The following is a 15,419-nucleotide window of genomic DNA, read 5'->3' on the forward strand; positions in this document are numbered from 1 at the left end:
CAAATGAATTCAAATAAATTTATTCAAATAAATTTCAATGACATTTTCAAATGAAAATATTACTGATATGGTTCACAGTTTTTCTTCTCACCTAAAATAAAGAGCTTTGCCCATGGTTTCAGGACAGAATAAAGAGAGGAGAAACCCCCTCCAGAAATAGATATGCAAATTTAAAAATATTGGTCCTGGGTGTTTTTTTGGGGGGCTGCGGGGTGTTGGTGAGACTCAGTAGAAGCAAAAGCTCATGACTATAGTTCAGTGCACGCCCCCCACTCACACGCACACAATGCCCCCTCAAAAGCCAGGTCACAGGCTTGCAAATTAGGCAGCATTTTCCTTTCTCCAAGATCTCCTCTCCTTGACCAGATTTATATTTTCTCTCTCCCCATCTAGACCCTTTCCAAACGAAAGTTCTGTGTTAGGCGAAGCCTCCTCTATTTATGTATTGAGTTTAGGTAGTCAGAGAGAAGAGGGAACACAACTTCATGGAGCCCTTACCTGTATCAGACTTAAGAGTCAATGTTCAAAGGATAAGACCAGAAAGGAAGACATGAGAAACCATTCTCAAGAGCAAAGGGGTAGGCCCCTCATGTAAAAGACGACCTTTTAAAAAGGAAAGAGATGCTAACCATAAATTTAGGATAGCGATTACCTTAGGTAAGGGAAAGAGAGGGACAGGATAGGTGACATCATAGTAGCAGATTTACCTCAGTTACTGTCAGTGTTTTGGGTCTCAAGTTGAATGGTGGGTTTTCAGGTGTTCACTATAGTTTAGTAAATAAATAGATAACATAGAAGAAAGCCACTGTGTACCTCAGGCATCAGGAAGAAACAAAGAGAAGACAAGAAAAGGAAAGGAAGAAAGGCAAGGTCAAGAAAAGACAGGCTCTGGTGTCAGACAGATTTGAATTCTGCCACTACTGGTTGGTTATAATTTCTCTAAACCCGTTTGATTACTTAAAAAATGGAAATTATATTAGGTTAAATCATATGAAATTACTGATCTTTGACCTTTTTAGATTTACAACTTACCTCTCTAGGGATTCTGTGAAGACAAAATGAGATAAAGTCCAGACCTGACAAACAAGAGCTCAGTAAATGTTGTCTATTATTCTTCTCTTTATCTCTTACAATTGCAAGTACTCTGGCAACATTTATTCACATGAACCTACTTCTCCTTTCTCTAGTAAGTGCCCTCCTATCTCCATCAAAAGTGGTAAAGAATTGATATAACCAATTCAAATCAAAGTTAGTCTTTGGATTATACATAACTATTAATGATTAATGGGAAGTTGCAAGTTATATCTCATTTTATCATTCTTGTTTTGTTTTGTTGTTTTTGAGATGAAGTCTTGCTCTTTTGCGCAGGCTGGAGTGAAGTGGTATGATCTCGGCTCACTACAACTTTCACCCTCCAGGTTCAAGCAATTCTCCTGCCTCAGCCTCCTGAGTAGCTGGGATTATAGGTGTCTGCCACCATGGCTGGTTAATTTTTGTATTTTTAGTAGAGATGGGGTTTTGCCATATTGGCCAGGCTGGTCTCAAACTCCTGACCTCAGGTGATCCACCTGCCTTGGCCTCCCAAAGTGCTGGGATTACAGGCGTGAGCCACTGTGCCTGGCCTTAATCAACTCTTATTAAAGCTAGAAAATTATTTAAAAATAAACCTCTACACACATAGGTTTGTAACTATATGTAATTATATATTCTTGTTCTTTCTTTAGCTGACTTCCCTACACCTAGTATAACTGACTTTGAAATTCCACCTTCTAACATTAGAAGGATAATTTGCTCAACCTCTGGAGGTTTTCCAGAGCCTCACCTCTCCTGGTTGGAAAATGGAGAAGAATTAAATGCCATCGACACAACAGTTTCCCAAGATCCTGAAACTGAGCTCTATACTGTTAGCAGCAAACTGGATTTCAATATGACAACCAATCACAGTTTTGTGTGTCTCATCAAGTATGGACATTTAAGAGTGAATCAGACCTTCAACTGGAATACACGTAAGTGACATTGTTCTGGGGAGTTTCTACTATATCGAATCTAAAAAGACAATATAGTCGTGTGTCACTTAATGATGTAGATACATTTTGAGAAATGCATCATTAGGCAATTCTGCCACTGTCTGAACATCAGAGTGGACTTACATAAACCTAGATGGTGTAGCCTACTGCACACCTAGGCTACATGGTACAGCCTAGTGCTTGAGGCTACACACCTGTACAGCATGTTACTATACTGAATACATAGGCACTTGTAATACAATAAGTATTTGTGTATCTAAGCATATGTAAACACAGGAAAGGTACAGTAAAAATACAGTATTATAATTTTATGGGACTACCATCATATATGCGGTAGGTCATTGAAAACATTGTTATGTGGCACATTACTGTAACTCAGCCAGATACATTTGAGAATTGTCATATTTACTTTGATAGTATTTTATAGTATTTTTAGATACACAAATGACCATGTCCTATTATGACTTATTAAAGTCACTGTGAGGGCTAAGCACAGTGGCTCACGCCTGTAATCCCAGCAGTTTGGGAGGCTGAAGTGGGAGGATCACTTGAGCCCAGGAGTTCAAGACCAGCCTGGGAAGCATGATGAGACCGACTCTATGAAACATTTAAAAAATTAGTCAGGCTTGGTGGCACATACGTGTAGTCCCAGGTACTCGAGAGGGTAAGGTGGGTGGCTTACTTGAGCCCGGGTGTTCAAAGTTGCAGTGATCTATGATCATGCCACTGAACTCCAGCCTGGGCAACAGAGCGAGACCCTGTCTCTAAAAGAAATAAATAAAATAATTTTAAAAATAAATTTAAAAAATAAAGTCACTGTGCAAGGTGTGATAATGTTACTAATTTTCTTTTTATTTTATTTTTTTGAGACCACCTCACCCTGTTGCCCAGGCGGGAGTGCAGTGGCACAACCTCTGCCTTCCGGGTTCAAGCAATTCTCCTGCCTCAGCCTCCCCAATAGCTGGGATTACAGGCGCCAGCCACCACCCTCGGCTGATTTTTTCTGTCTTTGGTAGAGATGGGTTTCACCATGTTGGCCAGGCTGGTCTTGAACTCCTGACCTCATGACCCACCCACCTCAGCCTCCCAAAGTGCTGGGATTATAGGCATGAGCCACTGTGTCTGGCCTTATTTTCTTGTAATAAATATTCTAAAATTTATATATACTAATAACCACTATCCATCATCTTAAAAAGTTATTGTAAAAATATTGTTATTGAAAGTATTAAAATGTGCCCTTTGGAATTGCCCTTAGGGATTTGGTACTTTCTTTTAGGGCATGCCACCCACATGGTTCCATGGTGCCAAACAATTTTTTTTTTTTTTTTTTTTGTGGGTGAATGTGCTTTTTAAGAACTATTGGTTCCTTCTGAACCAAGTCTGGGAAAGGTGAGTGACAAAATCCTTGAAGACAACGCCTGAAAAGAGGTCATTTTGGAGCAAATATTTTACCCTACTGGTAGTAAACTCAGAGAATTCTCTTTCCCCGAGAGGTGAAATCACTTGAAAATATAAAATGAAATCGTTGGGTTTACATGAATATATGCATCTTAGGCCTATAATGGCTTAAGATGGCTTACAAGGTGAACTCAGATGCTCAAAATATTAATACTTGTTTAAATTGTATGGTTGATCATACAGAAGACCACAGTCTCTCTCCCTACCCCGAGCCTCACTCCCAAGGATAGGTTTTGTGACTAGAGTAAGAAACAATACACTGAGTTTGATATACAGTTGCACATAAGTATATAGCACAATATATATTATATAGTATGTCTTTACTTATAGTTGTGAAGTGGATAATTTATTTTAGATGGTCTAGTAATTCATGCTAGTATATGATTTACTCTAGATCTTTCAGTGTTACAGCAGATTATTTTTTCGGGGGGATGGAGTCCCGCTCTGTTGCCCAGGCTGGAGTGCAGTGGCGTGATCTCGGCTCACTGTGACCTCTGCCTCCCAGATTCAAGCAATTCTCCTGCCTCAGCCTCCTGTGTAGCTGGGACTATAGGTGCCGGCCACCACGCATGGCTAACTTTTGTATTTTTAGTAGAGACGGGGCTTCACTATGTTGGTCAGGCTGGTCTCAAACTCCTGACCTTAGGTGATCCACCCACCTCAGCCTCCCAAAGTGCTGGGATTATAGGTGTGAGCCACCGCGCCCAGCTACAGCAGATTCTTTATTTTCCTCAATGAGATAAAATTTCGTGGGAAAATTAGGTCAACTATAAACCAAACATTGACATGACTATTGATACTCCAAACTTATCAGTCTCAGTCATCTTTTATGTGTTGTAAAAATTTTATTAAAATGAGGCTTCAATCATAAAGATAGTTTATTAAGTCTCTATTTTTACCTTCTTGTTATAGAATTATTTAACGAATTTTATATTATTCTGATTGAAGGTAGAAAACAGTAGAGTCCTGATTATTAAATCAGTAATACTAGCTTGAACTGCATTTTGATTTGGACATTATTTATATTGGAATATGGATATATGTGACATTCTAGGACAGGGGTTGGCAAATTTTTTCTGAATAGAGCCAGATAGTAAATATTTTAAGCTTTGCAGTCACAGTCTCTGTTGCAACAAGTCAATTCTGCTGGTTGTAGCATGAAAGCAGCCACAGACAAGACATAAATGTTCCAACAAAATTTCGTTCTTTCTTTCTTTGCTTTTTTTTTTTTTTTTTGGAGACAGAATTTTGCTCTCATTGCCCAGGCTGGAGTGCAATGGTGTGGTCTCGGCTTACTGCAACCTCTGCCTCCTAGGTTCAAACAATTCTTCTGCCTCAGCCTCCCAAGTAGCTGGGATTACAGGTGCCTGCCACCACAATTGGCTAATTTATGTATTTTCTTAGTGGAGATGGGGTTTCACCATGTTGGCCAGGCTGGTCTCGAACTCCTGACCTGGCTGGTCTAGAACTTCTGACCTCAGGTGATCCATCTGCCTCAGCCTCTCAAAGTGATTACAGGCATGAGCCACCACGCCCAGCCACAAAATTTCATTTTTAAGAACAGGTGGCAGGACAGGTTTGGCCCATGTGCTATAGTTTGCTAACTTAAAGATTTTGTGGTTGGAGAGCTTTGGTGTATAAATGTCTCAAATCTCATTAATTGGACTGTGTGGGGATTCTTTAGAATAAGATTCAAAAGCCAGTAATGCATTTATGGGAGGTCAAGGGCTGACTGCACTAACAAATATACATTAGATGTACAGTTCATAGAAATGTTACAGGTCAATGTGAGTAAAGTTTTGATGTGAAAATGTATTAGTCTGTTTCCATGCTGCTGATAAAGACATACCCAACACTGGGCAACTTACAAAATAAAGAGGTTTAATTAGACTCACAGTTCCACATGGCTGGGGAGGCCTCACAATCATGGCAGCAGGCAAGGAGGAGCAAGTCATGTCTTACATGGATGGCAGCAGCTAAAAAGAGAGCTTGTTATAAGGAAACTCCTGTTTTTAAAACTATCAGATCTCGTGAGACTCATTAATTATCACAAGGACAGAGCAGGAAAGACTCGCCCCCATAATGCAGTCACTTCCCACTAGGTTCCTCCCATGACATGTGGAAACTGTGGGAGTTATAATTCAAGATGAGATTTGGGTGGGGACACAGCCAAACCGTATCAGTAAATAACTGATCTGGAGGAAAAAAAAAAAAAAAAAGCCCAAATGTATTAATTAAGCAGATTGGGCATATGATTCTTTTTAGTGTAGTCCCACCAAATTTGTTTTCCCTTGATAAACTAGAAGGAGATAAATCTAGGAGAGTCATACTCATGGTATCTAATAAGCTACATGTGCAGATGCCCTCACACAGCTGTGCACCTTGGATTCTGGGTCTGCCCCTCTGGGGTGTTACCAGGTTTCTAACAGGTGTCATGACAGACCTGGCTTGCTGCTACCGAGGCCTCCCTCTTTCCCTCACACACATACTCTCTCTAGGTTGAATGAGGCTTGTGGATGGGTGTGGAGTGGAAGCCAGGAATGAGTTGAAGCCTGTGAAACTTCTAGACGCCCAAGATAACAGCAATGGCTTGTTATTTTTTGTGTCATTCTAATCTGTAGAGGTCAACTCTGGTAATCACTTGATGTCTCCATGCAATCTGGTGTTTTAGAGAAAGAAGAAAAACCAACTCTCCTATCTTTAAGTGGTAGACACACTATGATTAAACAGGTGTTTTAGAATGATTACTGTGACAGCAATGTGCAGGAATTATTAGAGCCTAGGAAACCTGAGGCAAAGAGACCGGTTTGCAGGCTACTAAGTGGGAGATGAGAAAAATCTCAGCTAAGGCAGTTGCTGCAAGAGATTTGGGAAAAAGCAGTAAGTTCCAGAGATATTCTGAATATAGAACAGAAAATACATGAGAGCCTACTGGGAAGTGAGCACAAAGAAAATACCACACTCTTATTTGGGTAACTAAATGGTATTGTTATTCACTGAAATGGGAGAATACAGGTGGTAGATATGATCTGGAAAGCATGTAGTAAATTCAGTTTTAATCAAGTGGAGATTCTGGCATCCATCCAATATATAAATTTAAAAATCAGATGACATTTTTGTGTTTTTCTTTGTCTTTTTTCTGAGATAGAGTCTTACTCTGTCACCCAGACTGGAGTGCAGTGGCGCGATCTCAAATCATTGCAACCTCTGCCTCCTTGGTTCAAGCAATTCTCTTTTTGTTTTTTTTTTTTTTCTGAGACGGAGTTTTGCTCTGTGGCCCAGGCTGGAGTGCAGTGGCATGATCTCAGCTCACTGTAAACTCCACTTCCCAGGTTCACACCATTCTCCTGCCTCAGCCTCCCGAGTAGCTGGGACTACAGGTGCCCGCCATCACGCCCGGCTAATTTTTGTATTTTTAATAGAGATGGGGTTTCACCATGTTAGCCAGGATGGTCTCGATCTCCTGACCTCATGATCCGCCTGCCTCGGCCTCCCAAAGTGCTGGGATTACAGGCATGAGCCACCACGCCTGGCCTCAAGCAATCCTCTTGCTTCAGCCTCCCGAGTACCTGGGATTGTAGGCATGCACCTCCATGCCCCGATAAGTTTTTGTATTTTTAGTAGAGACAGGGTTTCACTATGTTGGCCAGGCTGGTCTCGAACTCCTGACCTCAGGTGATCTGCCCACCTTGGCCTACCAAAGTGCCGGAATTACAGGTGTGAGCCACTGCACCCGGCCTCAAATGGCATTTCAAATCTTGGGTGTGGAGGATATAACCCAGGAAGACTGGGGCCAGGAAGGGCAAAATGGGACCACAAACAGAACCATGGGAACAACAATAATTAGAGGACAAGAAGAGGAAGAAAAGTCTTCGAAGCAAAAGACTTCAGAGAAAACCGAGTGCAACAAACAGAAACAGAAGGATGTGGTGTCACAGAAGTCCAAGAAGGAGAAGATTCCAACTGGCCAAATGCTGATGAGAAGTCCAATAAGAGAAATAATAAAACTAGGCCAGGCGCAGTGGCTCACGCCTGTAATCCCAGCACTTTGGGAGGCAGAGACGGAAGGATCACCTGAGGTCAGGAGTTTGAAACCAGCCTGGCCAACATGGGGAAACCCTGACTCTACTGAAAATACAAAAATTAGCTGGGTATGGTGGCATGCCCCTGTAATCCCAGCTACTTGGGAGGCTGAGGCAGAAGAATTGCTTGAACTTGGGAGGCAGAGACTGCAGTGAGCTGAGGTCGTGTTACTGCATGCCTGGCCTGGGGAACAGAGTGAAACTCCATCTCAAATAAATAAATAAATAAATAAAACTTACCACTAGGTTTGGTAATCAGAAAAGTAAAAACAGGGATCTTGGACTCCCTGGTCCCTGGACCCTGTCTCCAGCCCAGCCTTGCTAGCTCCACATCTGGTGCATGCTCCTGCCTCTGACTCAATGGTTTGCAGGAAAAATTTAGAGAGCACAACAGTGGCAATTCACAATGAAGAGATCTACTGCAAATCCTGCTATGGAAAGAAATATGGGCCAAAAGGCTATGGTTATGGCCAGGGCACTGGCACGCTTAACATGGCAAGAGGCTGGGCATCAAGCCAGAGTGTTCAGCCTCACAGGCCTACAACAAATCTAAACACTTCTAAATTTGCTCAGAAATATGGAGGTGCTGAGAACTGTTCCAGATGTGGGGACTCGGTATATGCTGCCGAGAAGATAATTGGAGCTGGAAAGCCCTGGCACAAAAACTGTTTCTGATGTGCAAAGTGTGGGAAGAGTCTTCAGTCAACAACTCTACTGAAAAAGAAGGTGAAATCTATTGTAAAGGATGCTATGCAAAGAACTCTGGGCCCAAGGGATTTGGCTATGGCCAAGGAGCAGGGGCTCTTGTTCATGCCCAGTAAGGTGTAAACCCAGAACTAAGCATCACACACTGATAATCTCTTCGTTATCTAGGCACAGATAATCTTTAACACTAAACTACTGTGAAATTCTACCAGCATTGAGTACTGTATATTACCCTGTACTTGGATAGGCTGGCTAACTCATAGGGAGAGAGCACTGTATCGTACCATTTTGCTTTATTCACCAGCATTTTTGGGGAACATTTCTTTTATGTTTTAAATAAAACTTCAGCATGGGAAAAAAAAAAGGAAAAACAATAAGTTAGTAAATATTCATTTATTTGTAAGCCATTTCAGAGAAACCAGATGAGCTGCTATAATTTGTGTCCCTGCCCTTTTTCCAGATGTTGCTAACTATTCTTCAAAGCAGCTGAAGAATAAACAGTGTAGCTGCTGCTCCTGATCTGGAGGCATGGACCAGCAGCACCATATCCACCAACACCTTTCTCCTCCCCACCCTCATCCTTCCTGTGTACTTCTTGTGCTCTGTGGGACTGAAACTACAGCTGATAACCTTCAGAGCTCTCTTCTAGGATGGTCCCACCTAATACCAAGCCATATCCACACTTAGTTCTTTGCTGGACTTGTTCTGTATTTCCAGTAGCTCTAGGCTAGAGGGTGAAAAACCTGTATCCGAAAGTGAATGCAAAGTGACTCCTGCAGCTTTAGGGCAGCTACTGTGAGGTAAGGATGTGTGTGATGTGTATGTGTTGACAGACAATATGGTAGGAGAAAGGGAGAAGGCATGACAGAGCTAGAGAAGGAAAAATAAAGTATACATAGAACACAACATCAACCAGTTAGTAGTAATACATAGTTATAATCAGCTATAAAAGTGAGATATTACAAGATGGCTTGTAAAAGATTTCCTTAAAATCTTCCTTATATCAACTTAACTCAGTAAATGCAGACATTCAAAGTGCCTTTTTCACTTTTAGTATCTGACATCTGAATATTAGTTGCCCACAAGTATGTGCCTGATTGAAGAATTATGCAAGAAAAATGCTAGCAGCTGCATACTGGAGAGGTGACCAGACAAAGAATACTCCACAGTTACATCAATAGAAAAGGCACAGAATGAATATCAGGCAGTAGGAAACACATTACAGCTGACATTATTCTTTTCCCTCCACAGCCAAGCAAGAGCATTTTCCTGATAACCTGCTCCCATCCTGGGCCATTACCCTAATCTCAGTAAATGGAATTTTTGTGATATGCTGCCTGACCTACTGTAAGTACTATCATACTATCATCCTGATCTCAATTCTGGAAGATCAAACTTCATTAGCATGGTTCAGCAGCTCCCTGAGATTTTAGCCTATTCTCTCTCATATTTACAGAAAGTCTATGGAAACATTAGCATCTCCTTTACTTGTCTCAGTAAGTTCTGTTCATTCACTGGACATTTTCCGACACCTCCTACACGTGTGGCACTCTACTAGGCACTGGAATTACAGAGCTAAGAAGTTGCTGCCCTCAAGACACATTCTAGTTTAGTCCATCTATTTTTTCCCTAACTTCATATATTTTTGGAGACTGGGGTTTGCTAACCAATTTGAAAATGTTTCTGATGCTAAATGATATTCTAATTTTTTTTAAGGGCTAGTCAATTTGGCAGGTGAGTTGTTAAACACTCCTTAGTGAATTCCAACTTCCATGGCCACCATCCTGCTGATATTCTAATTTTGATTTGGAGTTAGAGAAAAGGCAAACTGACAAATTTTGGGGCCAAGAATCATTTTCTTGGAGGAGGGCAAGATGCACTGATACAGTCGAGAAACTACATGGCTACAGGTGATCCTACCAATTCTCAGTTCTTGGGCCGGGCAAGGTGGCTCACGCTTGTAATCCCAGAACTTTGGGAGGCCAAGGTAGGTGGATCACTTAAGGTCAGGAGTTTGAGACCAGCCTGGCCAACATGGTGAAACCTCCGTCTCTACTAAAAATTCAAAAATTAGCCAGGAATGGTGGTGTGCACTTGTAGCCCCAGCTACTTAGGAGGCTGAAGCAGAAGAATCGCTTGAACCCAAGAACCCAGGAGGCGGAGACTGCAGTGAGCCAAGATCACGCCATTGCACTCCAGCCTGGGCGACAGAGTGAGACTCCATCTCAAAAAACAAACACACGCGTTTTTCGATCCTTTTTTTTTTTTTTTTTGAGATGGAGTCTCACTCTGTCACCCAGGCTGGAGTGTAGTGGCCCAATCTCTGCTCACTGCAGCCTCCACCTCCCAGATTCAAGCAATTCTCCTTCCTCAGCCTCCTGAGTAGCTGGGATTACAGGAACGTGCTGCCACACCCGGCTAGTTTTTTTTGTTTTGTTTTGTTTTGTTTTTTGTATTTTTAGTAGAGATGGGGTTTCACCGTGTTGGCCAGGATGGTCTTGACCTCCTGACCTCGTTATCCGCCCGCCTTGGCTTTCCAAAGTGCTAAGACTTCTTGTCTTTGTAATTCCAGTGCCTAGTAGAGTGCCACACACATAGGTGTCTGGAAAAATGTCAGTTTTCTCAGTGCTTTAGAATACGTTTTTGGATGAAAGATCAGGAGTGGCTGATGAAAGAAGAGATTTCTAAGATATTTTACCCTACGAATTTACACTTTGGGTGTTAGACATATGCTGCCCTCAATCTCTATGATTAAATGAAGAGGAACTGCTAGTTCTAGGGTCTGAAATAAGGCCATAATCACTATGAAGGGGTACCAATTCTTCTTTGAGTAGAAATCATGTACGCTGATCAAATAAAATTGGAAGATCAACATCTGCTGATTTTCCCAGGATTTAGCACCAAAAAAACCCAAAGCTCAGTGAATTCCTTAGAGAGTATGTGCTGTTAACAACTTATCCCAAGGGTAGGATAAAGAGGTCTGGTGGGCTCAAGGATGTTTCTAATACCAACTATCCAGTGTTACCCCTTTAATTCAGGGGTTCTTATCCTCAACATTATTGGCATTTTGGGCAACGTAATTCTTTGTTTTGGAGTGCTGTAGTGTGCACTGTAGGATGTTTAGCAGCTTCCTTAGCCTCTAATCACTACATGCCAGTAGCACTCCTTGCCCGTTGTGACAACCAAAAATATCCCCAAGCATTGCCAATGTCCCCTTGACAAAGAGATGAAGAGGTAGGTTGTAAATCACCCCTGATGTAAGAACCACTGCTCCAGTTCTAAGTCAGTCTGAAGCCTTGCTAAAGTAAATATTAATATATGGGCACAATTCAAGGGAAACTCACTAATCATTTTTATTGTTTGTTCTTGTCTCCAAGGTTTTGCCCCAAGATGCAGAGAGAGAAGAAGGAATGAGACATTGAGAAGGGAAAGTGTACGCCCTATATAACCGTATCGGCAGAAGCAAGGGGCTGAAAAGATCTGAAGGTAGCCTCCATCATCTCTTTGGGGATACATGGATCATGGGGATCATGAGGCAGTGTTCCCCTACTCTTAGTAGTAAATTTAAGCTGTTTTACCTACTACCTCACCTTCCCAAAAATCTCTTTTGGATTAAGCTATACTGTTATAAGATGGCTGGCATCCCTCTCCTTTCTCCCCATATGTAATTTGCTTAATGCAACCTCTTCCATTCTGAATGTTTCCATTCTGCCATCTTGAAATATTCCCCTGTCAGCCAATTCAATGTCTTTAATTACCTATTAAACACTAATATGAGTTTGTCTTGAATATTCCTGTGGTAACTTCTTATTCTGATCATTCATTTTTCCCTATATCTCTCAGATTGATGGACATGGGTTGGGGCCACTTTGTATTAATATGGTAACGTTTTCATTGGTTTCTCTGCCTCTTACTAACAGACTCATCCTACTGACCAATCATGGAGCCAAATTTCATAAAGAATTACTCTGTCATGTCATTTTCCCACTCAAAAACTCAGAAGAGACCCCTGTGCCTACAGGAAAAGCTTCAAAGCTTTTTAACTTTCTACATTCCACCTGATCTCTTGTCTAAACACCCTTGAGTTCTGTCAGTTGTTCCTCACATGGCATGGTTTCCAGAGCCTCACATGAATGGGGAAAATGGAACCCAAGACTTTAGATTTGGTCTTAATGACTCTACATACAATGAGATAATTATTATCTGGGGTCTGGAATGTCCATTCTGTTAATAGAGCCTAACACAGCACTAGCTTTAGTGAGTCACAAATCCCCAGGTATTTTCATGCAAGAGAAACTTACATGGGACATTAGAATCCAAGAGACTGATACCAGGTCTAAGGTAGTTACAAGCCTCCCTAAACAGTTCAGCTTTGACTTGTGAAGATTGGAGTAACACCAGTATAAGAAATTAGTCTACAAAATTATCTTTAAAAATAAAAGAAAGCAAGAATTGTCCTGTGCAGGAGGGGGAAATAGAAATAAAAATGAAAAATAATACCTGAGACTTATACAATAGGTTGTTTTGCAAAAACACGATTTCATCTTAGTCTTATAAAAATCTCTATGAGCAAGATCTATTTCCATTTTATGGGAGAGAAACCAGAGGCTCCCAGAGGTTAAGTAATTTGCTTGTAAGGTCATACAGAGGAGGAATAAAACCAAGATTCAAACTGGACATCAAGTTCAGGTTCCTTTCCCTACAACCTGCCAGCCTATACATATTTTCCTCCAAGGCAGTCTCTCAACTTCCTATCCTGTTTTTTCATTGCCACTGAATGCTTGCTCACTCCTCAGAATGTCCTTTCCAGGATGTTGCTGTGGCTCAGTTCTGTCATTATTTTCTTGACTTTCTATCTAAAAAGTCTTCTGCTCAGTCTGCTGATACTTCAAAATGAAGCCATGTATCCAATCTTCTACACAAGGCCTTCTGTGGCCATCTTATCCAGCTCAAGCAGTTCCACCTGTAGAGCACATCTCATACCACTAGCATAGGTTGATTTTCATGTACCACATCTTCCTTCCATCCTTTACCGGACTGTATGTAGGCTTACTGAGAAAAGCAACCATGCCTGATAGCCCCATACATAGAAGAGTACCTTCATCAAGCATGTGGTCGTTTAGTAATAGCTGGTAATAACTAAACATTTGCCTGATCAATATTTCATGTGATAAAAATCGCCAGAGTAGTTTTAAGTTCTCTCATAATTTAGCTCTCCCTTCATATTCTTCAGCTATCAAGGTTACTATGTACAAGTTGGGAATACCCTTGATCTTGAGATTAAAATCTAAATTAAGAGATTAACATTAAAATTTATATGTATGTGGATATATCAATTTAAGATGTTCTCCTCCTTTGCCAATATAGGGTTTGATGTAATCATTTGTTTTCTCAGGTCCGAGCTCCATTTGCAACTGACCTCTTCTGGGAACTTCTTCAGATGGACAAGATTACCCCATCTTGCCCTTTATGTGTCTGTTCTTAGGTGCTTCTTCACTTCAGTTGCTTTGCAGGAAGTGTCTAGAGGAATATGGTGGGCACAGAAGTAGCTCTGGTGACCTTGATCAACGGATTTTGAAATGCAGAATTCTTGAGTTCTAGAAGGGACTTTAGAGAATACCAGTGTTATTAATGACAAAGGCACTGAGGCCCAGGGAGGTGACCAGAATTATAAAGGCCAGAGCCAGAACCCAGATGTCCTAACTCTGGTGCTCTTTCATCAGTTTGACTGTGGCCTGTTAACTGGTGTATACATATACATGTCAGGCAAAGTGCTGCTGGAAGTAGAATTTGTCCAATATCAGGTCAACTTCAGAGACTGTCTGATTTCCTAATGTCAGAGTAGATTTTATATTGCTGTTTACAAAAGCCCAATGCAATGCATAGGAAGTATGGCATGAACATCTTTAGAAGGCTAATGGAAATATTATTGGTGTTTACCCAGTATTCCATTTTTTTCATTGTGTTCTCTATTGTTGCTCTCTCACTCCCCCATGAGACACAGGAGAAAGCAGAACTATCCAAAACTAATTTCCTCTGACATGTAAGATGAATGATTTATGTACCTCAAAGCAGTAGTCAAGGAGGAAAGGGATAGTCCAAAGACTTAACTGGTTCATATTGGACTGATAATCTCTTTAAATGGCTTTATGCCAGTTTCACCTCATTTGTAAACCATTTATGAGAAAGTTCTCATTTAAAATGAGATCATTGTTTACGGTGTACGCACTAAACAGTAAGCTATCTTCAAATGTCTAAGGTAGTAACTTTTCACATAGGGTCTCCTTAGATCCCTAAGATGGCTTTTCCTCCTTTTTATTTCTGGGTCTTTCCGACATCAGCAGAGAACTGGAAAGACATAGCCAACTGTTGTCCATGTTACTCGTGACTCCTTTCTCTAAAACTGCCTTCCACAATTCACAAGACCAGAAGTGGATGCTGTGGGGAAAAGAAAGAGAGATCAGACTTACTGTGTCTATATAGAAAGAAGTAGACATAAGAGACTCTATTTTCTGTATTTGAGATGCTGTTAATCTGTGACCCTACCCCCAACCTTGTCCTTGCAAGAGACATGTAGAGTGGTGACTCAAGGTTTAATGGATTTTGGGCTGTACAGGGTGTGCTTTGTTAAACAAGTGCCTGAAGGCAGTATGCTTGTGAAAAGTCATCACCATTCTCTTAATCTCAAGTACCCAGGGACACGTACACTGCCAAAGGTCACAGGGACCTCTGCCTAGGAAAGCTAGATATTGTCCAAGGTTTCTCCCCATGTGATAGTCTGAAATATGGCCTCATGGGAAGGGAAAGACCTGACCGTCCCCAGCCTGACACCCGTGAAGGGTCTGTGCTGAGGAGGACTAGTATAAGAGAAAAAGAAGGCCTCCTGGCAGTTGAGATAGAGAAAAGCATCTGTCTCCTGCCTATCCCTGGGCAATGGAACATCTCGGTGTAAAATCGGATTGTATGTTCTGTACACTGAGAAAGAAGAAAACTGCCTCAGGGCTGAAGGTGGGACGTGCTAGTGGCAATGCTGCTCTTTATGCACTAAAAAGGTTTATGGAGATGTCTGCATATGCATATCAAGGCACAGCACTTTTCCTTAAACTTATTCATGTCACAGATCTTTATTCACATGTCTTACTGCTGA

The 15,419-nt window shown here is 41.4% G+C and overlaps 1 protein-coding gene and 1 pseudogene across 1 annotated transcript in view; both read left to right on the forward strand.

The window, feature by feature from the left end:
* The window catches only part of CD80 (CD80 molecule), a 34,839-nt gene extending 20,761 nt beyond the window's left edge, over positions 1-14,078 (forward strand). Inside the window, exons 4-7 of the mRNA XM_011987189.1 lie at positions 1,725-2,006; positions 9,524-9,619; positions 11,650-11,758; positions 13,668-14,078. Coding sequence (XP_011842579.1) covers positions 1,725-2,006; positions 9,524-9,619; positions 11,650-11,720 — 449 coding nt within the window. The 3' untranslated portion in view covers positions 11,721-11,758; positions 13,668-14,078. The remainder of the gene's footprint in view (positions 1-1,724; positions 2,007-9,523; positions 9,620-11,649; positions 11,759-13,667) is intronic.
* On the forward strand, positions 7,928-8,388 carry LOC105544625 (annotated as a pseudogene).
* Positions 14,079-15,419: the final 1,341 nt, after the last annotated feature.

The sequence above is a fragment of the Mandrillus leucophaeus genome, unplaced genomic scaffold (genome assembly GCF_000951045.1).
Source record: "Mandrillus leucophaeus isolate KB7577 unplaced genomic scaffold, Mleu.le_1.0 Scaffold302, whole genome shotgun sequence".
NCBI classification, from domain to species: Eukaryota; Metazoa; Chordata; class Mammalia; order Primates; family Cercopithecidae; genus Mandrillus; species Mandrillus leucophaeus.